Source organism: Scyliorhinus canicula, chromosome 1, assembly GCF_902713615.1.
Source record: "Scyliorhinus canicula chromosome 1, sScyCan1.1, whole genome shotgun sequence".
Classification (NCBI taxonomy): Eukaryota; Metazoa; Chordata; class Chondrichthyes; order Carcharhiniformes; family Scyliorhinidae; genus Scyliorhinus; species Scyliorhinus canicula.
Window position 1 is genome coordinate 292,039,826 of NC_052146.1, and position 26,475 is coordinate 292,066,300.

General features: G+C 46.6%; 1 protein-coding gene across 11 annotated transcripts in view; it reads right to left on the reverse strand.

The window, feature by feature from the left end:
• The window catches only part of akt3a (v-akt murine thymoma viral oncogene homolog 3a), a 522,194-nt gene that overhangs the window by 159,191 nt on the left and 336,528 nt on the right, over positions 1-26,475 (reverse strand). For all 11 annotated transcript variants that reach the window (XM_038815257.1, XM_038815276.1, XM_038815325.1 and 8 more), the window contains one exon: positions 2,221-2,368. In XM_038815257.1, coding sequence (XP_038671185.1) covers positions 2,221-2,368 — 148 coding nt within the window. The remainder of the gene's footprint in view (positions 1-2,220; positions 2,369-26,475) is intronic.

A 26,475-nucleotide genomic window follows, 5' to 3' on the forward strand; every position in this document is an offset into this window, starting at 1 on the left:
GCTTTGGCCCCTACTCTCCGACCAACCCAACCCCTTGCCAGCTTCACGTTTTTAAGAAGGACTACTAAATGACGCCCGCATTACTTCTCTTGGGAGTCAGGCAATTCCCAGAAGGCCACTGCATTCAACTGCAATCTCGCTAATGAGAGTCAAATGAATCCAAATGAGGGTTAATGATATGTTCGCCATTTTGGGGCGAGAGCCAGGAACTCGCTATCGGGAGCAGGCCGGGTGAACTGCAAACCGGTGCGAATCTTAACTTATGGCATTTCCCACTATTTACCCATTGCAACCAAATCCGCGCCGGGCTCAATGAGGTGATTAAATTGTGCCCATTGAATTTGGTCCTGGATAACCAGGTCATGGGACATCTCGTTGGAGTAAGAAGAATGCTTTAGGCTTTGTGTAGTTGATTTAACTAAGGGGAGGAGCCAGGGCTGTCTGTAGTTTCAGTTTGCCAGAGGATTTTAGTTTGCCAAAAGTGTCTTTCAGTTTGTTCCTGAAAAGGTTCTCCCCAGAGAAAAGCAGGTAATATTGTTAACTTTATTTAAAAATGGTATTTGAACTATATTGGTTTGCTTAAATGGAATATGTGTAGGGAGTAAGTTAACCTTTCTCCTTTTGCTTAGGAACTGTTGTAACTTATCTGGAATGGACTTTTTGTGCTAACATGGTTAATTCGGTGTTGAAATTAAAGTTTGTTTCAACATAAAAGATATCTATTGGTCAGTGTTTTCACTCCTATGGTGCAGCCACCTTTCCTCAGTTTTACAAATTGCAAACAGCTGGGTTCTCATCCAGGATCCTAAAACACACACAAACTAAAGTCGAGCTGAGAGAAAGAAAATACAGAATGAGAATACATGAAAAACACTACAGCGTGGGGTTATTAAAAGGAAAGCAGGAAAATAAAAATACAAAGTACAAGAATATTGAGCAAAGCATTTGGAAAACAAAACCAGGCAACAGGCCTCGAAACAAAAGTTCAAAAAAGATTGAGCGACAAATAAAAGCAGCAAAATGTACCTGCAGAGAGCTGTTACTGCAGTAAGGCATACTGATTGCAAGGAACAAAAAGAATCAAAGCTGGTTGAGCATATTATCCATTCAGCCAATCATAATGAAATAGATTCCCCCAGAACACTAACATGTAGACTTGATCGGCAGAATTAAATCACAGATCAGTGTAAATGAAAAGTGTGACAGGATTCTCAAGAACAAAATTAAATGGAAATTTCAATATATAATTGATGGAGAAGTGATCTAAAATTATTTAATATTCTAGGAGACCTAATATTACAGAATTTACAGTGCAGGAGGTCATTCGGCCCATCGCGTCTGCACGCGGCCCATGGAAAAAGCACCCTACTTAAGCCCACACCTCAACCCTATCCCCATAACCCCACCTAACCATTTTTTTGAACACTAAGGGAATTTAGCATGGCCAATCCACCTAACCTGCATATCTTTGGACTGTGGGAGGAAAGCGGAGCATCCGGAGGAATCCCACACAGACAAGGGGAGAACGTGCATGCTCCGCACAGACCATGACCAAGCCATGAATCAAACCCGGGACACTGGAGCTGTAAAGCAACAGTACTAACCACTGTGCTACCGTGCCACCCATCTAATCACAGCACCCATCTAATTAATTACATCTAAAGCAGAGATGTTAAGAAAATTACTGAACACCTAGCAGATTGTGGCCAACTTTGCTTTTGCAATTAATATTCTCTGAATTCTCCAATTGGATTACTACATTGTAATCTGCTGTGACACATCCAGCAACCTTTTAAGAATATTTCAGATATGTTCCCAGTACAATAGAAAATTAAACTAGTCTACAATGTTCTCTTCATAGATTATCTGGAATTCAGTGGGAAATATTTTACAGAATAATGCTTCAGGACATAAACTGATCACAAACTAATTTGCCAAAAACAATCTCTCCACCTGTAAAAAGTTACTCACTGAACTTAAACTATTTTGAAACTGAAAGGGTAGCCCGTTTTGTTTCAGGAATGACATCTCCATTTTTCTCTCCTTTCGCAAAGATCATTATCCATAGTATTTTTCATCACTACAGTGCGTTTCTCATAGATTTATTTCTGTGTGTGGTGAGCACTATATCAATGCAAGTTGTTTTGGTAAAATTATTACAAGGCTTAAATTACACCAAATGATGCAGATTATTTCACCAATGACAGTAATTGCTCTTACCACTCTGCGTTTGGGATGACTAAGAGAGGTGTCCATTTCATCCTCCCCTGTAATATCTAGATTGGGACTGGAGCTGCAGTTCATTCGATCTTCTTCTTGCCTTTGAAGTCTATCTGCTACTGCTTGGATAGCTTCTGTCCATTCTTCCCTGTAGAGAAAACAAAAATCTTTGGTATTAATGCAAACTCATTATTCAGTGGTAAGGTCGAAACAAATAACCATGAAATGAAATGAAAATGACAAATGAAAATTGCTTATTGTCACAAGTAGGCTTCAAATGAAGTTACTGTGAAAAGCCCTTAGTCGCCACATTCCGGCACCTGTTTGGGGAGGCCGGTATGGGAATTGAACCCTACTGCTGGCCTGCCTTGGTCTGCTTTAAAAGCCAGCTATTTAGCCCGGTGCTAAACCAGCCCCTGCAGATTTGCGCACTGTCTCTCAGCTATTTTTTCATTTTTTTAAAATCCGAATAGAAACCAAAAGTAATGGACCAAGTGGTGAATTGTTATTCGGGGTAAATCTATTTCCTAAAGTTCAGTTGCTAATAGAATCCATACAAGGTCAGTTTTCCCATAAACCTAACTGAAGGTTTCAAACAGATTTTACGTGCAGATATTCCACCATTATTAGTGAAGTGATTAGTTAGCTGTGCAGTTACAATTTCCTTTTTTTACTGGTTTATGGTTTAACACAATTATCTTTAGAAGGGTTTCGCTTATAGTACGGTTGTCCATTAATTGCATAAATTAACTAAACAACGAGTTAATTTATTTGGTAATTACTTTTTATTTCCCCAAAGAAACTAATCCAGAAAGTTACAAAGAGAACAACGCTCCATTTCACTCTTAAAAAGCAAAAGGATCCTGGAGAGTGCGGGTCTTACAAGCCAATTTCTCCACTGAACGCGCATGCTAAGATATTGGTAAAGGTGCTGGCATGCTGAGGTTGGAGGAGTGCCTCCCAAAAGTGGTTGGGGAGGATCAGACGGGGTTTGTCAAGGGCAGGCAGCTGTCGTCGAATGTGCGTCGGCTGCGCAATGTGGTGCTTTCTCCAGCAGAAGGAAGGGAGCTGGAGGTGGCAGTGACATTAGATGCGGAGAAGGCATTTGACAGGGTGGAGTAGAACTATTTGTTTGTGGTGCTCGAGAAATTTGGGATTAGGCCAAGTTTGAGGCATGGGGGAAATTGTTGTACAAGAATCCAATAGCATGTGTAAGAATTTGGGGTATTTTCCACTATTTTGGGGAATGACGCTGGGATGCCCCATGTCCCCCCTTCTGCTCATGGTGGTGATGGAGCCCTTGGCCATTGCACTGAGGGGCTTGGACTTATGAAAAACCATGTGTTTATTTTATGAAGAGTTAAGGAGTTTCTTCCTGATTTAAATTCATTATTCTGTCAGAATTTGTCAGAAAAATTCCAGGATTCCATGAGTCTTATGTTCTTGGGCCCGAGTTCAAGAAATATAGAAACTAGAGATGAACGGTTTTCTTTCTGCAACTCATCGCCAATTTTTGGTGGGTGAGAAGGATACTCTTTACTTTTGTTGGGGAAGGGGTTAGTGAAGGCAGGGTGCAGCATAGGGTGTCTCTGTACGCAGAGGATCTGCTACTGTACATCTCTGATCCGAGCTCAGTCATCAGTGAGTGATATAATGGGGAAAGCGAGTATTTAGTGGTGTTTTCTTCAGACTGGAGTGAGGGGTTTCCATTCCAGGTAGTGACAACTCATTTTAGGTATTTGGCGGTGCAGGTGGCAGGGGATTGGGCACAGCTTCACAAGCTCAATTTCACGAGCTTGGTGGGGAGGGTCAAGGAGGACTTATTGTGATGGGATAGTCTCTCCTTGTCGTTGGCAGGCTGGGTGCAGGCACTGAAGATGATAACATTGCCACGGATTTTGTTTCTGTCTCAGAGTCTGCCGGTCTTTTTACTAAAGTCATTTTTTAAATAGGTGAATAGGCTGGTCAAACCATAGGTTTGAGCTGGGGAGGATGGATGCGAGGGGATAGGGGAGAGAGGGGAGTGAAGGATATGAAGGATTTCTTTTTGGAGTGAGGTGCTGCGGAGGGCGCACTTATCACAGGCAAGGATGAGCCAGCTGTTGGAAGGGGTAAGGTAAGCTGTGAACAGTGCGGGAAGAACCCAGCTACGTTTTTCAGCACCATGTCAGAGGTCCTACACATGGAGTTGGAGGCCATATTCAAGGTGTCAGACCTGCCGAGGTTGCAGACGGGTATGGGAGCAGACGTCTTAGCCTACGCCTCGTTGATCACTCGCAGGTGTGTTCTGCTGGGATAGAGGTCAGCTTCTCCCTTTTGTGCCTCGGCATAGCTGTACTTGGAGAAGGTGAAATTTGCTCGGAGGGGGGCAGATGAGGGCTTCCACATGAGATGGGGTTTGTTCATCGTCCACTTTGGGGATCTGGTTGCCATCAAGGGGTGGTGGGAGTAGTTAGGGGGGGCGGGGTGGGAGGGAGGAGTTGTGTTGGGTTTGTGCTGATTTTTTGTAAAAATGTAAAACTTGAAAATACAAATTAAAATATTTCCTCCCCAAAAATTGATACCACGCGGCAAAGGAGATATAACAGCAGCTGAAATATGAAGAGCCATCAGATCACGAGAATATTATTTCATTAAAGCATTCAAGTCAATTCAATAACTGCACTGAAGCTGGAAGCCTTTTGAATACATAGCTGAAAAACAGTAATTTATAAAAGTCACATGAGCTTACATTTCACCAGAAAGTTTTGACCAGCCAGGAAGTAACAAAACAAGGAAGTAACAAATTCATTAAACTGCTCTTTTAGTTAAACACATCATAGATTTACCCAATATTTTGTTTCCAAATAAAACAAATGTGCAAACACAACTTGCAATTATAACATTTCAGATATATAAAATCTTGGTAAAGAAACAGCTATGAGTAGGGGTGGCCAAAAATGTTGTCAAAAGTGCAAGTCTCTAGTCTGTTAAGCAAGTTGCAAGTTGAGGAAATTAAAGTGGAAGAACTTTAGCAGAGAATTGCAGAGTACGAGATCAAGGTGGTTGACGACCACCAGTGGTAGGGTGAAGGGAGGGGAAACTGAGTGGGAGACACAAAGAGTTTTGGGACAGGGGTAGCATTGGAAGACTCGGTCCAAATTTGAAGCACTGGGAACTATTGTAAATCTGCAAAATCAGGACGGAGTGAGTGAAGGTTGAATACAGAAAGAGGGGATTTGAATTAATTGAAGTTTAGAGCGTGGAGGATGGGGTGGCCTGCCAGAAAAGCTTTGGATTAAACAGGCTAAACGGCCTCCTTCAATGTTGTAACCAGTCCGCGATCCTATAAATGTGTTGACAAACTATGAATGAAACTAAGGCCATTTTGAAGGCCTACCCTGGTGCTAATACCGAGCAGTGCTTTCAGGGTTTAAAATTAAATGATTATCTGATTGTCACACATTCAACATAGCTTCAATATAATATCACTTTAAAATTCCCTAGCCTAAACAGCTATTGAAAATGGATATGAAAAATGCCAATAAACCTTCCACTCTACACTCCAGAAAGCAAAAGTGAAGTCAGAAATCCTGAAACTCAGTCTTTATTAAAATTAATAGCAGAGCAAAGTAATGCTGATGTTAGAAATTTGAAACAGGAAAGGTTAGAAACCTGCTTAGTGTTCCCAGCATTTCTGATTTTTATTTATCAAAATTAGCTGCTACGTAATAATATTTTATTGCCACAAGTAGGCTTGCATTAACACTGCAATGAAGTTACTGCGAAAATCCCCTAGTCGCCATATTCCGATGCCTGTTCGGATACACTGAGGGAGAATTGAGAACGTCCAATTCACCCAACAAGCACGTCTTTCGGGACTTGTGGGAGGAAACCGGAGCAGCCGGAGGAAACCCACGCAGACACAGGGAGAACGTGCAGATTCCATACAGGCAGTGTCCCCAGCCAGGAATTGAACCTGGGACCCTGGAGCTGTGAAGCAACGGCGTTACCCACTGTGCTACCCTGCTGCCCTGAAAAGGTGACTTAATTGTCAAATTTGCGAACTACATTTCTATTTCATTAATCTGAACGGATGAGTTTCCTTCCCGTCACTGTTGAAATGACAAACTAACATCACACTCTTAGCATTACCTCTCCAAATTTCTTGATCAGAACTTTCAAATTGTCTAAAATGCAAAACTAAAAGAGTATTCCATTTTGTTTTGCATTTTAAATTTGTACAGTAATTAAAATTATTATAGATGAGATGATTTTGTTAGTTTTAATTTGTGTCATTTTTAACAAGTTTGTTTGCAGGGACCATATTCTCTTTTTGAATATTATAAATATTCCACTTTATCTATCTGAGCACAGTGGATGAGTTATCCAGGACGAGAAATCCAGGGGCCCAGACTAATGATCCGGGAAGACATGTTCAGGGGCTGTTTAGCACAGGGCTAAATCGCTGGTTATGAAAGCAGAACAAGGCAGGCCAGCAGCACGGTTCAATTCCCGTAACAGCCTCCCCGAACAGGCGCCGGAATGTGGCGACTAGGGGCTTTTCACAGTAACTTCATTTGAAGCCTACCTGTGACAATAAGCGGTTTTCATTTCATTTCAAATCCCACCACAGCATCTGACGGAATTTAATTTCAATTAATAAATCTGGAATATAAAGCTAGTCTCAGTACTGGTCACCATGAAACTTTCATTGACCGTCATAAAAACCCATCTGGTTCACTAATGTTCTTCGGGGAAGTAAATCTGCCGGCTTTGCCCAATTTAGCCTACATAGGATCACAGGCCCACAACAATATGGTTGATTCTTAACTTCCTTCTGAAATAGTCCAGCAAGTCACTTCATTCAAAGGTAAGTAGGAATGGGCAACAAATTCCTTTCCAGTGATGCTGACATCCCATGAAGGAAAAAAATTTAAGTCATTTAAATTAGTGACAGTAGGGAAATCTAGGCTTTTCAACTAAATGTTTCTTGGTGTGTTACCTTGACATAAAGTACCACAGATGAAAGAACAAGAGTTCAGAACTTGCCTTTCCAGTTGAATAATCCAACAAAAAACAATTCTATGTTTTTAGATATAAACTAGGCCTCAGGAGTTATTCACTTTATAAATTAGTTTACTCCCATCCTTTTCCTTAGGTTCTCATGATATAATGGGTTTCCATTATATAAGCAGCAAACAAGTGATGTAATTCTGAAGCACAATTCAGGCAGAATTTCTTCTTGGGTACTCATTTTGGAGTTTCATCTCTATTCCATTTGGTATCTGTCTATATAACTTAAGTGAAACTGGAAATTAAGTAGGTGCAATGTTATCATTTTCCAATACGTTTTGTCACCCGCGATCTGCCCAAAGGCAGCATTAATACTGCAGTAAAACATATTTAAGATTGGAGACCTTGCATTTTGAGTTTCCCCAAATCACCAGGCAGTTCATACGTAATATAGACCATTTACATTAACATGTCATGAACAATAGCCCCTTTTTGACAGTACTTCAACTGTCATGCATACTTAAGTATTTTCATATTTTTACAAAAGCACTTCTTTACACCAAGCACATTGTAGGCCGAATAATTTAAGAACATTCACTTCAACATTTAGAAACACGATTACAATAGGACTTCCGGCAGGGTAGGAGAGCAGTCGCGGGCAACGGAGCTCAGACAGTCGCGTCCCGTTCCCGGGGGAAGAGATAAAAAAACAAAATGCACAAACCAGCCGGACTGCCCCCCCCCCCCCCCCCCCCCCCCCCGCACACTGCAGGAGAAAACGCGGGGACCGAGCCAGCGGCAGGGGACAGGGATCGAGCCAGCGGCAGGTGGCAGGGATCGAGCCAGCGGCAGGTGGCAGGGATCGAGCCAGCGGCAGGGGGCAGGGATCGAGCCAGCGGCAGGGGGCAGGGATCGAGCCAGCGGCAGGGGGCAGGGATCGAGCCAGTGGCAGGTGGCAGGGATTGAGCCAGCGGCAGGGATTGAGCCAGCGGCAGGGGGCAGGGATCGAGCCAGCGGCAGGGATCGAGCCAGCGGCAGGGGGCAGGGATCGAGCCAGCGGCAGGTGGCAGGGATCGAGCCAGCGGCAGGGATCGAGCCAGCGGCAGGGGGCAGGGATCGAGCCAGCGGCAGGGATCGAGCCAGCGGCAGGGGACAGGGATCGAGCCAGCGGCAGGGATCGAGCCAGCGGCAGGTGGCAGGGATCGAGCCAGCGGCAGGGATCGAGCCAGCGGCAGGGGGCAGGGATCGAGCCAGCGGCAGGGATTGAGCCAGCGGCAGGTGGCAGGGATTGAGCCAGCGGCAGGCGGCAGGGATCGAGCCAGCAGCAGGTGGCAGGGATCGAGCCAGCGGCAGGTGGCAGGGATCGAGCCAGCGGCAGGTGGCAGGGATCGAGCCCCACCCCCCCTCCCCCAAACGCACGGCAGGCGACGCAGGGGAACATGGGGACCAAGCAAGGACCGAGCCAGCGGCAGGGACCCACCACCCCACACAGCAGGAGAGGCAGGAGAACACAGGGACCAAGCCAGCAGCAGACCAAGCCAGCAACCAGGAGGCAGGCGGCGGAACAAAGGAGGATACCCGGCCCAGCCAGAAGCCTCTCTCTCTCCCCCGACCCAGCATGTGGCTGAGTGAGAGAGAAAAAAGAACTTCCACGAGGAAACTTGTAAAAAGAAAAAATGTTTCTTTCCCCTTTTTTAAAATACAAAATTTTTTGTTACATTTTTTGAAAAAGGGGTTGGGGGGGGGGGGGGGGGGGGGGGAAGTGTTAAAGGAGAGAAGGGAATGGGAAAAGAAAAGGGGTAGAAAAAAAATGGAAAGGGTGGGGGGGGGGGGGGGGGGGGGAAGAAAAAAAAACGTCAGACGGTAGCCAAAGAAGAGAGAGAAAGGGCACCAAAAGCAGACGGGGCAATGAGAGAGTCCGTTCAGACGAGCTAACCGGCACACGAAGTAGCGGAACGGAAGGCCCGCCGCAACAAAAAGAACTGGACAGACAGGAGCTTTTTCCCCCCCTGGGCCAGGGGGGAACTGGAAGGCAGCCTTTGCCGAGGCGCTGAGGGAAAATCAGCAGGAAAACAAGGCAGAGGCCAGAGCAGACATGGAGGCCGTGGTGCAGGCAGCAATGGCCAAGGCCCTGGCAGAGGTGCAGCAAGCCCTGGGCAGAGTAGAGGAGCGACTGGAAGCCAGAGAGGAGAAACTGGAAGCCCAAGAGGCAACCATTAAGGAGCTGGAAAAAGCCACGACTAACAAGTGCAACCGGATCACGGCCCCGGAGAAGGAGGTGGCGAGACTGGTCACACCACAGGGGAGCTTGAAGGGCAGAGTGGACGATCAGGAAAACTGTTCGAGAAGGCAAAATGTTAGGGATAGTGGGCCTTCCAGAGGTGGTCGAAGGTAGAAACCCCACAGCATACGTGGCTGACATGCTGGTAACATAGTGGGGAGGAAAACTTCCTCCAACCCACCAGAAATGGACAGAGCACACCGGTCGTTGCGCCCCAAAGTCCAATAAGAAGTCTTACAACACCAGGTTAAAGTCCAACAGGTTTGTTTCAAACACGAGCTTTCGGAGCACGGCTCCTTCTTCAGGTGAATGGAAAGGCTTGTTCCAGAAATGTTTATATAGACACAGTCAGAGATGCCCCGGAATGCGAGCACCTGCAGGCAATCAAATCATCAAAGATGCAGAGAGAGAGGTAACTCCAGGTTAAAGAGGTGTGAATTGTCCCAAGCCAGTTCAGTCGGTAGGCCTCTGCAAGTCCAGGCTTGTTGGTGGGGGCCGAATGTAATGCGACATGAATCCCAGATCCCGGTTGAGTCCGCATTCATGCGTGCGGAACTTAGCTATAAGTTTTTGCTCAGCAATTTTGCGTTGTCGCGTCTCCTGAAGGCCTCCTTGTAGAATGCTGACCCGGAGATCAGAGGCTGAATGTCCTTGACTGCTGAAGTGTTCCCCAACTGGAAGGGAACAGTCCTGCCTGTTGATAGTCGCACGATGCCCGTTTATTCGTTGTCGCAGTGTCTGCATGGTCTCGCCAATGTACCACGCTTCGGGACATCCTTTCCTGCAGCGTATGAGGTAGACTACATTGGTCGAGTCGCACGAGTATGCGCCGCGTACCTGGTGGGTGGTGTTTCCACGTGTAATGGTGGTGTCCATGTCGATGATCTGGCATGTCTTGCAGAGATTACCCTGGCAGGGTTTTGTGGTGTTGTGGTTGCTGTTCTGAAGGCTGGGTAATTTGCTGCAAACAATGGTTTGTTTGAGGTTGCGCGGTTGTTTGAAGGCCAGTAGTGGGGGTGTGGGGATGACCTTGGCAAGATGTCCATCCTCGCTGATGATGTGTTGGAGGCTGCGAAGAAGATGTCGTAGTTTCTCCTCCCCAGGAAAGTACTGGACAACGAAGGGTACTCTGTCAGTTGTGTCCCGTGTTTGTCTTCTGAGGAGGTCGGTGCGGTTTTTTGCTGTGGCGCGGTGGAACTGTCGATCAATGAGTCGAGCGCCATATCCCGTTCGTACGAGGGCATCTTTCAGCATCTGTAGGTGTCTGTTGCGCTCCTCCTTGTCTGAGCAGATCCTGTGTATACGGAGGGCTTGTCCATAGGGGATGGCTTCTTTAATGTGTTTCGGGTGAAAGCTGGAGAAGTGGAGCATCGTGAGATTATCTGTGGGCTTGCGGTAAAGCGAGGTGCTGAGGTGACCGTCCTTGATGGAGACGAGTGTGTCCAAGAATGGAACTGAATTTGGAGAATAGTCCATGGTGAGTTTGATGGTGGGATGGAACTTATTGATGTCATCGTGTAGTCGTTTCAGTGATGTCTCGCCGTGGGTCCAAAGGAAAAAAATGTCATCGATGTATCTGGTGTATAGCATCGGTTGAAAGTCCTGTGTGGTGAGGAAGTCCTGTTCAAACTTGTGCATGAAGATGTTGGCATATTGAGGTGCAAATTTGGTCCCCATGGCTGTTCCGTGCGTCTGGATGAAGAATTTGTTGTCGAAGGTGAAGACGTTGTGGTCTAGAATGAAACGGATGAGTTGCAGAATTGCGTCTGGAGATTGGCAGTTGTCGGTGTTGAGGACTGAGGCTGTTGCAGCAATGCCGTCGTCATGGGGGATGCTGGTGTAGAGTGCCGAGACATCCATTGTGACGAGGAATGTTCCTGGTTCAACTGGTCCATGGGTGCTGAGTTTCAAAGTCCAAGACAGGGGATCATCCGAGAGCAGTTGTAGCTAAACTGCACCGGTACCAAGACAGGAAAACAATCCTGCGCTGGGCCAGGCAAAACAGAACCTGCAAATGGGAAGGGCACTTCATTAGAGTTTATGTGGACACTGGAGCGGACCTAGCCAGGAGACGGGCCAAATTCAATAGAGCGAAAGCAGATCTTCACAAGAGCAACGTGCGTTTTGGTATGCTGTACCCAGCAAAACTCTGGGTCACATAGCAAGAAAGAGAGTACTTCTTCACAGCCCCGGCCGAAGCAAACAAGTTTGTCGAGGAACATGGGCTGGAAAGCCGACAGCAAGGGTAGAAATAATGGGCCCCTGACATGGGGCAACAGCACGCCAACAAGGGGGTGGGGGTGAGGCAACACCAGGCCCCCCACCCCCACCACCGCACGGCAGGCGCACCCTGAACAAAAAGCAAACCACTACCCGTGGGACCGCTTCAGGTGGGAGAGCAGGCCCCAGCATGAGGGAACGAGTGTAGCGGAGAAGGGAGAGGAGTGCAGGGTAGGACGGGGGAAGAGCGGGCAGAAAACCATAGAGGTCGGGTGAGAGAGAAGCGAGACAGTAACACCGAGAAGGGGGCCACTGCACTAGCAGGAAAGCTAGCGCCGGAGGCATGCAACAAAGCATAACAGGGGAGACGGCGCCGGGCAGGGTGGGGGGTAGAAGGCTAGAAAGAGAATAACAATAGGGCTACAAAGTGCCACAACTAAAGGCTCGGAACAAGGAATCGTTGCAAGCAACCACCCAGTAAGTTCTCTGGATGAAGGGAGGCTGCAGAGTGCAGGGGACTACCCGCGTGGCGGACGCACAGTGAGCGGCCATGTCAGGTACCCCCTGGACAAAGGGAAACCCCCGACCGCATGGAGAGCAGTGACAGCGGCCATCCTGGGCGGCCCCCTAACAAAGGAGAGCAGGGGCGCGTCCACCAGGTAAGTATGATTAATCGACCAGGAGCGGGGGGACAGAAACCCCCCACCAGGATAGTCACATGGAATGGAAGGGGACTCAACGGTCCAGTGAAAAGACCCAGAGTCCTCACCCACCTAAGAAATATGAAAGCCAACATAGTCTTCCTCCAAGAGGCACACTAAAGAGCAGGACTGACTGCGGGTAAGAAAGGGCTGGGTGGGGCAGACCTACCATTCTTGCTGTCGGACGAGGGCCAGGGTGGTGGCAATACTGATCAGCAAGATGATGATGTTTAGGGCAACGAAGACGGTTATCGACCCGGGGAACGGTACGTCATGGTCAGCGGCGCCCTGGATGGGGCACCGGTAGTACTAGTTAATGTGTACGTGCCCAACTGGGATGACATGAGCTTTCATCAAAAAAGACCATGGCAGAAATCCCCAACACAGTGACGCACCGACTAATCATGGGGGGAGGGGGAAACTTCAACTGTGTACAGGATCCAATGATTGGCAGATCAAGCTCCAAAACGGGGAAAACCTCAAGCATGGCAAGGGAACTCGGTCACTTTATGGAATAGATGGGAGCGGTGGACCCCTGGAGATTCATCCACCCAGGGGAGGATTCTCCTACTTCTCCCCAGTGCAAAACATATACACCAGAATTGACTTCTTTGCGGTGGGGAAAACTGTGCTTCCAGGAGTAGACAAAGTGGAATACTCTGCAATTGTGATATCCAACCATGCTCCACACTACATGGACGTGAGGCTGGAGACGGGCAGGGCCCAGTGCCCCACATGGAGGTTGGACGTTACCCTACTAGCAGACAAGGCCTTCAACGAAAAGATCTCAGGCCATAGGAGAGTACACAGAGAACAACCAAAACGGAGAGGTCTCACCCTCCACGTTCTGGGAAGCGCTCAAGGTGCTTAAGAGGGGAAATTATCGCTTTCAAAGCTCGAAGGGATAGGGAGGAAAGGGCAGCTGGGCAGCAGATGGTCAACTCCATACTGGAGGTAGACCGTAAATACTCCAAGGCCCTGACCGTAGAGCTCCTGGCGGAGAGGAAAGAGCTACAAAGGAACTTTGATCTGCAATCCACCAGGAAAGCAGTGCACCAACTCCGCCAGGCACGCGGGACCCTATATCAACATGGAGAAATGAAATTAAAAGAAAATTGCTTATAGTCACAAGTAGGCTTCAAATCAAGTTACTGTGACAAGCCCCTAGTCGCCACATTCCACCGCCTGTTTGGGGAGGCTGGTAAGGGAATTAAACCGTGCTGCTGGCTGCTTTCATAGCCAGTGATTTAGCCCTGTGCTAAATCAGCTCCTACAAAGACAAAGCCAGCTGCCTGTTGGCACACCAGCTGAGAAAGCAGGCAACCACCAGAGAAATTGCACAAATCAGGGATACGAGAGGCACATGAGAAACAGAACCAGAAAAGATCAACAAAGGCCTTCTACCAAGGGCTGTACACCTCAGAGCCCCCAATGGGGGAGTCTGGAATGAAACGGTTCCTTGATGGACTGGACATTCCAGTCGTAGGGGAGGGCAGAAAACGGGGCCTGAAAGCACCACTGGCACTGGGAGAGATCATTAGCATTAGCTCCATGCAGGCAGGGAAGGCACTGGGACCAGATGGGTTCCATGCGGACTTCTACAAAATATCTGCGACATCACTGGCCCTGCACCTGCGGAAGATGTTCACAGACTCGCTAGCGAGGGGCACACTGCCACCAACGCTAGCGCAGGCCTCAATCTCGCTGATACCCAAGATAAAGACCCAACGGAATGTGGGTCATACAGACCCATCTCACTGCTGAACGCAGATGCCTAAACACTGGCCAAAATCCTAGCCAAAAGGCTTGAAAGATTGCGTATTAGAGATGGTCACAGAGGACCAGACGGGTTTTGTTAAAGGTAGGCAGCTAACCTCTAACATCAGGAGCCTGCTAAACGTGATAATGACCCCATCCGGGTAAAGAACACCAGAGGTGATCGTCTCCCAAGACGCAGAAAAGGCCTTTGACAGAATCGAATGGAAATACCTCAGAGAACAAAGAACAAAGAAAATTACAGCACAGGAACAGGCCCTTCAGCCCTCCCTGCCTGCGCCGATCCAGATCCTTTATCTAAACCTGTCGCCTATTTTCCAAGGATCTACTTCCCTCGGTTCCCCGCCCGTTCATATATCTGTCCAGGTGCATCTTAAATGATACTATCGTGCCCGCCTCTACCACCTCCGCTGGCAAAGCGTTCCAGGCACCCACCATCCTCTGCGTAAAAAACTTTCCACGCACATCTGCCTTAAACTTTCCCCCTCTCACCTTGAAATCGTGACCCCTTGTAACTGACACCCCCACTCTTGGAAAAAGCTTGTTGCTATCCACCCTGTCCATACCTCTCAATTTTGTAGACCTCAATCAGGTCCCCTCTCAACCTCCGTCTTTCCAACGAAAACAATCCTGATCTACTCAACCTTTCTTCATAGCTAGCACCCTCCATACCAGGCAACATCCTGCTGAACCTCCTCACTAAAGCATCTACATCCTTCTGGTAATTTGGCGACCAGAACTGCACGCAGTATTCCAAATGTGGCCTAACCAAAGTCATATACAACTGGAATATGAACTGCCGCCTCTTGTACTCAATACCCTGTCCAATGAAGGTAAGCATGCTGTATGCCTTCTTTAGGAGGAACTTCTTCACCCAAAGGGTTGTGAATCCATGGAATTCCCTGCCCAGTGAAGCAGAAGAGGCTCCTTCATTAAATGTTTTTAAGATAAAGATAGATCATTTTTTGAAGAATAAAGGGATTAAGGGTTATGGTGTTCGGGCCGGAAGGTGGAGCTGAGTCCACAAAAGATCAGCCATGATCTCATTGAATGGCGGAGCAGGCTCGAGGGGCCAGATGGCCTACTCCTGCTCCTAGTTCTTATGTTCTTATGACCACTCTATCAACCTGCGTTGCCACCTTCAGGGTACTAGAGGTACTGGAGCGGTTCGGGCTTGGAACAGGGTTCACCGCCTGGGTAAAACTCTGACACAATACTCCCATGGCAAGCATATGGACCAATACCAACTACCGATACTTCCACCTGCACAGGGGCATCAGACAAGGATGCCCACTGTCCCTGCTGCTGTTCGCTCTAGCAATCGAATCATTAGCAATTGCTCTCAGAGCAGCAAAAAGCTGGAGGGGGATCCAAAGGGGCAGCAGAGAGCAGAGTCTCACTCTATACAGATGACCTGTTCCTCTACGTTTAGGACCCACAAAGCAGCATGGATGGAATCATCATGCTCCTGAAAGAGTTTGGTGCCTTCTCGGGCCACAAACTCAACATGAGCAAAAGCGAGATCTTCCCGGTACACCCACAAGGGGGGGCGGCAGCACTAACGGGACTGCCATTTAAACACGCCCAACACAAATTCCACTACCTGGAGATCCAAATAGCCCATGACTGGAAAGAGATCCATAAATGGAACCTCATCAGTCTGACAGAGGAAGTAAAAAAGGACCTGCAAAGATGGAACACACTCCCCCTCTCCCTAACGGGGAGAGTCCAGACGATCAAAATGAACGTGCTGCCCAGGTATCTCTTCCTACTTAAATCCATCCCGATCTATATCCCCAAGGCCTTTTTTAAAGCATAAGACAAACTAATCATGCGAATAAGTAGATGGATCAAGGAGCCAGAAGCCGAGTGGGTGCGCGCGGAAGAGGCCTCCTGCAAGGGGTCCTCCCTCTGGGCCCTCGCCATGGTGGCACTCCCATCCCCACCCAAAAAAACACTCCAGCAGCCCGGTGGTGATAGTCACCCTTCAGTCCTGGAACCAACTACAGCAGCAATTTGGCCTGACCAAAATAGCAGACAAAGCTCCCAACTGCAACAACCATAGGTTCACACCAGCGCTGACACCACCATTAAAAAATGGAGACAGGATGAGGGGACACTGACAGTCAGGGACTTGTACACGTACGGCAGGATCGCAACAATGGACGAACTGACAGAGAAATTCCAGCTAGCCAGGGGAAATGAACTAAGGTACCTGCAACTCAAAAACTTCATGCGAAAGGGGACAAGAACGTATCCACAACCGCCACGACAGATATTATTGGAAGAGGTACTGGACACAAGCATCCTAGATAAAGGGAAATGTAATGACATGTATGACCGACTGGTAGAAAGGGCTGATACCGTACTGGACGCAACAAGAAACAAATGGGACGAAGACCTGGGGATTGAAATAGGGTGGGGATTCTGGAGCGAAGCACTGCATACGGTCAACTCCACCTTCACCGACACGTGCGCAAGGTTCAGCCTGACTCAACTAAAAGTGGTACTTAGAGCCCACTTAACAAGAACTCGTATGAGTAGATTCTTCCCAGAGGTGGAGAATACATGTGAACAGTACCAAGGAGAACCGGCCAACCACGCCCACATGTTCTGGTCTTGCCCCAGACTTGCGGGTTACTGGACAGCCTTCTTTGAGGCAATGTCCAAAGTGGTGGGGATGAGGATGGAGCCATGCCCGACAATGGTGGTCTTCGGGGTATCAGACCAGCTAGACCTATTCCTGAGGAGGAGGGCGGACGCCCCTGCCTTTGCCTCCCTGATCTCCCGCCGTAGAATCCTGTTCCGCTGGCGGTAAGCAGCACCACCCAAAGCTGCAGACTAGTTGTCCGACCTCTTAGAACCTCTCCAAATGGAGAAAATCAAATTCGCCATCCAAGGGTCAGACGACCCACAGAACGTGGGAGCCATTCACCCAATTGTTCCAGGACCTGTTTGCGGCCAACGAACAAGCAGAAGAATAACCAGGTAGCCAAGGAACAGGGGAAAGAAGCCAAGGCGGGGGAGGAAGGGATAGACCGGGGGGGGGGGGGGGGGAATAGCAGCTAAATCTAAGAGAAAAGAAGGGTGAACAAGAAGGATGAACCACAGGAGAAAGGGAGGAGGGGAAAGGGAGGGGACAGGGAACAATAGAGGGGGACCAGTGGGGGGGGGGGGGGGGGGGGGGGGGGGGGGGGGGGCGAGAGAATAACAGCCGGAAGGAGGGCACAGGAAACTATAATAAATTTGGCATCTACAGGAACAGAGAACAAGGAAAATCCGGGCGAAAGACAGGACGAGCGCCTGAAGCGGAGGTGATCACGAGACGACAATGACAGCAAAAACCGTCCGGGAGAAGCAAGCGACAACACCGACAACAGATTCATTTGTGTATTTCCCTCTGCAATTGTTTCCCCGGTGCCCAAATGTATATGCACCCCCCCCCCCCCCACAAATAGATGCCTACTTATGTGCTAAAAACAATATTGCCAATTGTACAGAGCTGCTGTTGTTGAGCTAGCACATAAGACCCTACCAGTTATTTTATTCCAACTTTTTTTTTTGTTGTTTTTGTTTTTTGTGCGTGTTCCCTTCTCTCCTATGTGTATATATATGTATGTATTCTATTTTGTGTACATAATGGTAAATATACTTTGTTCAAAAACCCAATTAAAAAACATTTATATAAAAAGAAACACGATGGGCGCGATTCTCCCAGAGGGGGAGAAATCGTAAGGCTGGCGTCAAATCCGGGCGGCTTTGACGCCAGCCCCCCCCTCCCCAACCAGGAACCGATTCTGGTCCCGTCGGGGCTAGCATGCCGCCGCCATAAACTCCGGCATCGCGGGCTTAACGAATTTCGTTAAGCCCGCTTGCCAGAGTTTGCGCCGGCTGACGCGTCATATGACGTCAGCCGCGCATGCGCGGATTGGAAGACTCCAACCCGCGCATACGCAGATGACGTCATCGTGCATTTGCGCAAAACCCGCGCATGCGCGGGCCGGGATGCCCCTCAGCCGCCCCGCGAAGTGATACAGCGGGGCGGCGGAGGGACAAAGAGTGCGCGGGCATCGGACCCGCTGCCCGCGATCGGTGAGCACCGATCGCGGGCCCATGGCACCCTTGGCACGGCCGTGGTACTGCCGTGCCAATCGGTGCCATGGTTTTAAAAATCGGCACTTTACGGCCGTTTTTACGAAGGTGTGTTTGCCGTTCGTTAAAACAGCCGTAAAGGGCTGGGAACTCGGCCCATCGGATAGCTGAGAATCGCTGCTGGCCGTAAAAAAACGGCGGCAGCGATTCGTATCGGGAGTCGGGCGTGGGGGGGGGGGGGGGGGAGAGAATAGCGGGAGGGCGTCGGACTAGCGTGGCCGTAAAATTTTACGACCCCCGCTATTCTCCGCACCGTCGTGAGTGCGGAGAATTGCACCCGATAACTCATCTGAACATATATTCCCCAGCCTTTTACAACAAATGAGATTAAAAATGATGTCGCCAATACTTTTAAGTTGATCCTTTAGATGCAGTGTTCTCATTCTTTGAACCTTATAAAGAGCATTTTGCCAACCGCATACGAAAAAGTGATGTTGCAAATCTGCCACTTCACATTTTTTGTATTTCTAACATTCCATTCAGCTATACCATTACTCTCATTCTGGAACACATACTCATTTTCTCCTGTCAGCAAAGTCTCGAGCTTTTTATTTTTTGAATTCCGAGCCACAGTAGTACCGCAAAAAGATCAGATGGCTTATGCATCAGACAAGGGAGGAGCCTTTCACATGACTGTGCGGTATAATTACAACTCTCCCTACATTGGACCATCTCTTCTTCTTTGTCAATTCCGTATGGAAACACTGTCCGTGTGGAGCTTGCACCCAGTATCTGCATGGGTCTCAACCCCACAACCCAAAGCTGTGCAGGGTAGGTGGATTGGTCACGCTAAATGGCCCCTTAATTGGACTTTAAAAAAAAAAATCCAGATGGAAAAATGTATCGCAAAGTAATTCAACAAAATTAAAATCAATCTTCAGGTTTCAGACCATTGTAATCCAGACAAAAAGGCCAAGATTAGTTTTGCTGGATTGCAGCAGTCTCTAGGCTAGAGTTGCAATAGTGCAAAGTACCTGGCTGATTAAAAGTCTACAGAAAACAACATAACATATTGAGCTATGAAATTCTTACATCCTTACATTAACCAAACCAAAGAACTTCAATCCCAAAATCTGCATTGAAACTCAACAAACAGAAAATGAATGAACGACCAAACCATCAGACTTGAGGGACAAATAGTGCCAGGGACTCCATGAATGCTCTTCACCGAATGCCACGATACATAATTCTAAGCCCACCTAAGAATGGTGGATACTTACTACTGCACAGAAATCTCAAATTCATAGTTTGGCTTGAGGCCAAAACCTCTAATGCTATTAAGTTAAATAAATTGACACTTGTCCCATCTTGTTGAATTCATTCTTCACAGAACAAAAAATCATGCATTTAGAATCATGCACTTTCAAATATCTTTCAAAAAAGATTGTGGGAAGGGTGGTGGTAATTTCTCGGCTGTTTGAGAGTGCTTCAGAGTCATGAATGTCGCAAAATATAAAAGAATATTTGGGCAAATGCCATAAAGACTTAAATGCCCAAATAATTGTAAGATATGTCTTAACCACAGTTGAAATTTAATAATTCCTCTAAAACGAATAGGTACTCTCCTATCCTTATGTTTATTATAGAGTGCATTCCAGCAATTTGAACTGTAGCACAATCCAAAATTAATGGAGATTGTTGCGAGAACCAACTCAGCTGGATGAAAGGGTGATGCAAATGTGAAATGTGATATAAATAACAAAAGGCAACACTTCACTCCAGGAGTGATTGCATGAAGATTTAGGGATTTGGTATTTTAAAACAAAACTTTATTAACACAATATTAAACTCTTTATCACACCCGGAAATCATTTACAATACTCCATAAATAATACTACTCAATACAGTTAATATAAAATCCTTACTTACTATCTACAATTCCAATTAGACAAGAAAAGGAAAAACATACAGCTCTCAATCCATCCTACATTCAAATGGCAGAGCAATACTTGCTTTCCAGAAGAGGTTTTGCTCCTGTTAGAACCCCTGCAGACTCTGGCTGGATGTCTTTCAAAAACAAAAGCTGTTTCAACTGGTTTGTTTCAGCTTTTTCCTTGTCCTCTGACAAGTCTGTATGGCTTTAAATACTATTAATCTTTTTTTAAACTGTCCTACTGTGAGAGCAAAATACTTTACTTTTGGTCTAAAGTGTATCCAGAACAGAACTCAACTCAAAAGCTGTCTCAAAATGTCGGAATACCGTAGCTCCACCCAGCAATGACATCATCTCCCGAAACACATTAACTCCCCAGGAACTCAGGGGACCCCCCTCCCTCCTCCTCCTAGTGAAACAACAGTGCATTAGCCAAGGCTTTAACTCTGGTTAATTTTACCTGAGGCCCCAAAATGCTTTGATCAAGCAAATCGAAATTCTTTTTAAAAACATGACTAGAGTCAAACACACACTAACCCAGGCCTACAGCCCATAAATTGCCAATCTAATATATCTAAAATACTGCATTCATCATACTATCAGGCCTCATACCTAACATTCATGTTTAAGCTCACCCTCATGCACATAGCACACTTGCAAGCCTCAAACCAACATCTTATACCCTGCACACATGCCACCAGCTAGTCAATCATGACAGCCATTTCTGCCAAATAGATTGCCCAACACTCAATGACACTGCCCTCTCTCTTTCAGGATAAGGTGGTAGACAAATGGAGGCATCAAGAGCTAACTAGAGCAGGACAGGCATGCCTACAGATGATGTTCCTGGCCATTAATGAGACAGTCATTGCTGAAGCCATGGTCAGCAGAAGGGCTGAATCCAAAGGCATTGGTATCCTCATATCAAATGCTCCTGCTCACATCCCACTGAGCCCAACCCCCCCCCCCACCCCACCCCACCCCCCCCCCCCCCCATCACACACACATACACACACACACACACACACACACACACACACACACACACACACAGTACAAGCGTGCATTCTTACTTGCCTCACCTCCACGGATTAAAACTTTAGCCTAGTATCTTTCGTCTTTCAGAATTCCAAGAGACCCAACCTCGTCAGGCAGTGCAGGAACACCAAGGAACGAGCAATGAAGAAAACATAGCACCATTATTTGATCTTGCATTCACAGATATTAGCTGAGGTAATGACAGTGCACCTATTATGGTTGTGGGTAGGTTTTGGAATTGTATTTGGATGACTTCTTCGTGGACAGCCCTGGCAAAAAGGAGATGACTTGGCTGCTTTCTCCCCAGCTACACACTATATAATTGTGGCAAAGGCTGTACCTTCATGCTACAGACTACCTTGAATCTTGACACCCTATCTGTTGAATACTGCAAGGCCCTACCAGAATGGTTCATGGGAGTGACGTTTCAGCATGCCGATCATGTGTCCTATGAGACTGTGTAGCAGCATTGTATGCATGTAAGGTTAGTCATGGCATGAATTAAATCCAGCCTCCCGGATTGCCTTGATCCAATATACAGTTTGCCTACCGCTGCAACAGATCCACAGTAGACACCAACCCTGGAACACCTAGATAACAAAGATTCCTATGTCAGACTCATTTATTGACTACAGCTCAGCCTTCAACACCATTATTCCTATGAAACTCATCTCCAAACTCCGTGGCCTGGGCCTCGGCTCCTCCCTCTGTGACTGGAACCTGAACTTCCTAACCCACAGGCCACAATCAGTAAGGATAGGCAACAACACCTCCTCCACGATCATCCTCAACACCAGTGCCCCACAGGGCTGTGCCCTCAGACTCCTTGTACACCTATGACTGTGTGGCCAAATACCCCACCAACTCTATTTTCAAATTTGCTTATGACACCAAAGTAGTGGGTCGGATCTCAAACAATGACAAGACAGAGTACAGGAATGAGATAGAGAATCTGGTGAACTGGTGCAATGACAATAATCTCTCCCTCAATGTCACCAAAACGAAGGAGATTGTCATCGACTTCACGAAGGGTCAAGAGCTTCAAGATTTTAGGTGTCCAGATGAGCAACAACCTGTCCTGGTCCTTCCATGCCAACACTATAGTTAAGAAAGCCCACCAAGGACTCTACTTTCTCAGAAAACGAAGGAAATTTGGCACGTCAGCCACAACTCTCACCAACTTTTACAGATGCACCATAGAAAGCATCCTTTCTGGTTGTATAACAGCTTGGTATGGATCCTACTCTGCCCAAGACCGCAGAAAACTACAAAAAGTTGTGAATGTAGCCCAATCCATCACACAAACCAGCCTCCCATCCATTGACTCTATCTACAATTCCCGCTGCCTCGGAAAGGCAGCCAGCATAATTAAGGATCCCATGCACCCCGGACATACTCTCTTCCACCTTCTTCCGCCAGGATACAGATACAAAAGTTTGAGATCACGTACCAACCTACTCAAGAACAGCTTCTTCCTCACTGCCATCAGACTTTTGAATGAACTACCTCGTATTAAGTTGATCTTTTCTTTATACCCTAGCTATGACTGTAACATTACATTCTGCAGTCTTTCCATCCTTCCCTATGTATGGTATGCATTGTCTGTATAGCATGCAAGAAACAATACTTTTCACTGAATATTAATACATGTGACAATAAATCAAATCAAAATCAAATGTAGTGCCCATGATTAGCTGTGCAAGGTTAAGAGAGGGCATTGGTGCGGTATTGTGTTCAAAGCAGTGTTGCACGCTGAAGGTCATCATCTGCCTGCTCTACATGCTTCCTACAGACATTACTGAACATGTTAACACCTGCACAGGATCTTCCTGTCATTATTTGTTTTGTAAGCCTTCCTGCGCACTACAAGTGTCTTTTTGGAGCTCTAAGGGCACCCAAAAAACTGATACCATTTATGCATTGAACCTATTTCTTCATCATGTCCAAAGGTCAAAAATTTAGTAATCAAGGCAAAGGTTGTGTCAACAGAGGTCTCAGCTTGCCTCCAAACAATTTAAAAGAAAATAGCATTATTACATTAGATACAATTAATCCATAAGACTAGCGTATGACAAGGAGATTCACCAGGCATCTTTCTAAATCCCACTGCTCAAGAACATTGTACTCTACTCTATCAGATGTCTATTATTTTCTAAAATAATGACTAGCCAGATTCAGCTCAGCATAAAATATATGATATTTGAGAAGTTGCCAGATACTGTCAGAGTAATTCTCACAAATTAAGTCTGGTTCATAAAATTATTCAGATGAGTTGCGAATTTTCAGAAACATTTTAGAATATTGGTAGAGAGAAACAAGCCAGTATCAGATATACCCAGAATATTTGTCCTTTTTCAGTCAGTGTCGGAGAGATTTAGTGCCTCTTTACATTATAGGCCATTGCAAACATTAGTTTTTGAGAAGCAGTTTAATATAGCACTTGGGGCAAAGTGGATCAAAGGATATTGGGGGTAGGGAGTTGGATCAGCGTATGGAGTTGGATGATCAGCCATGATCATAATGAATGGTGGCGTGGGCTTGAAAGGCCAAATGGCCATCTCCTGTTCTTAGTTTCTATGCAAAAGACTTTTAAAAGTAGTAAAGTGCATGTGTCTAGTTTAGGAGCTACGTTACAATGAAGAGTTTAAACTTGGAATACATCATCCACAGGATATGAACTTTATGACTTTTGTGGTAAAATGGACAGCGGTTTGAATTTTAGGCCGATATACAATTGGCCACTTTAAATTAAGAATTGGACACATTAAATTAAATCACAGCCAGTTCACAGGCAAGCGTGATGGGAATTCGAACAGCCAAGTTCAAATCCACTGAACAGAGAGACAGTCGGGACAAGTCTGGGCCTGCCCTGCCAACAAGATATCAGGAGATAATCGATCGCAATCAAATGGATTGATTTTTGTGAATTGCCCAAATAAAACTAGACTTTCTGCCATCCAGTTTTCCTGCCATTACCATATATGGAGTAAGGTTACGTGTAAATAACACATCTGGAGATGGACCCCTTGGGGTGGGTTCCTGGTGTCCTGCGGAGTTGAAATCGGCAACTCAATTGGGTGTTGCGACCCCCGCCCCGAGACATAATACGCTGAGGGACAAAGAACCTTTTGGAAAGGCGCGAAGAGGGGAATAAAGATTGACCACGTAGGACCACCACAGTTATGACCGTGCAGAAGTAACAGAGAAGATTCGGCAACAGACCAGAGGACGGAAGAAAGCAGCGTGCAAGACCCACTTTTGTGGACGGAGGCCCTGAGACAACCGAGATTCCGAGAATTGAACCCGCAGCTTGACTGAGTGCATTGGCTTAAAATCTTGGAATTGTTGTACTTGGGGTGGAGTAACCAGTTTACTGCGTTAAGTAATACATTTCACTTCAACTAGACGGGCAAACTGGATATCTGCTGGTCATCCCCAGGCAGCTCACCAACAAAGAGACTTTAAAACTCAGATCATTGGGTATCTGGCTTTTTAGCATCTGATCCTCTTCCCATTTGACTTTACATGGCAGGAAAGCAGTGGTGGTTTAACCTTTCAGGTGCAGGGTCAGCCAAACCACCAAAGGATTGTGTAGAAACTTTTCACAAACACACAGGAACCTCATACACCAGTAAAATATGGTCACTGCCCAATTATATCGTCAGAGCACATCTGGCATGTTTAAAGAAGGACCCTGCCCGTTTCAGGAGGAGTAAATGCTACCTGCTCAGAAAAGAAAGTTGAACCTTGAACACCGTATGATCATTTGGCTTATTTTAAATGCCCATACATTTATTTTCTGTTGAACAGTTAGGTTAAAAGCAACTCCTTCGTCATTTGGCTGATTTTAAATGCCTATTAGTTTATTTCTTGCTGAACAGTTGGGTTAAAAGCAACAAAAAGAGAAAATACTGGACAATTGCAGCAGTTCTGCCAGTATCGGTGGAGAGAGAAGGGAGCTAACATTGAGTTCTGATGACTCTTTGTCAAAGCTAGAGAGAACTGGGAATATGGTCAGATTTATACTGTTGTGGAGGGCATGGAGTGGTGGGGCTGGATAGAGGACCAGCGATAGGTAGAGATTGACAAAGATGTCATGGAAAAAGGCAAAAGGAATGTAAATGGGGGCGATTAACGGTACGAGAGGTGCTGATAGTAGTATGTAGAGATTAGGATTTGTTGATGACAGAACGAAGGTGAGCAGCGTGTCAAAGGGCAAGTAGAAACAGGGAACAGCTGGCCCAAATGGGGTGGGTTGTGTTGTGTTTGACCTTCAATATATTGCAAAGGAATCCACCAAATCAGGATCTTCATTGAATCACACGTGGTAAAATAGTGATCTGTTACAGAGCAAGTTATCATGGAGTTTCTTTGTACTCCTCTGGAACTATACCTAGCACGACTGTTCACCTGTATGTCTTACATCCATCTCCTACAACCATGGACGGATATGCTCTCTCTCTTTCCCCCCCCCACTTACATTGGAGTCCCTTGTCACGTGCCCACTGTCTTGAGACCACATGGTAACTGCACCACCACCTATTGGCTGGAGGTCACACACCATCCATCTATGATATTGCTGACAGGCATATCACCATATCTCCCTTCCTCAGAAACCATTAAGATTTGTTTACAACCAACATTGATCTTTTAACTTTATACAATCATGATGTTGTCTAACAATGTGAATTAGTTTAACTAGGGTGTCCATAAACATGATATGCCTAGCCAGTATCCGCCTCTTTCGCACAGGTCATTGTACCTCCCTCATGGGATCACCTCTGTGATCATTCGGGCTGTTGCCAGCTTCTTTGAAGAATGGTTTACATGCCGGCCTCTTGCTTCTTCTTTTTGCTCTCTACCTTTGGAAGGCCTGTGCCCATGATTACCACGCTTGCGTCACCAGCCTCTTTCTTTTGCGCTTCCAGCCACAACGCTGTTTGCTGCTTCTCTTTGTTTCGGTTTCTGGTTTATTAGTGGGATGAGCTAGATCCCCCAGTCTTCTCTTCTTTCTGCTCATTGTTTTGAGAATGTGATGACGTGGTTTATTGTGTTTGTTGCTTCTGTGTTTAGGCTTGGCAGCCTCTAGTTTGGTGCTGGTTTTTACCCTGTGCTCAGAAGTCTGCGGAGTTTCAGGGGGACCTTCAGGGGCCAACGCGTCATCATTGGGTTATGTGACCAGGCCCACTTCTGCGGCCTCACCAAAGTGTTGGAGTGCC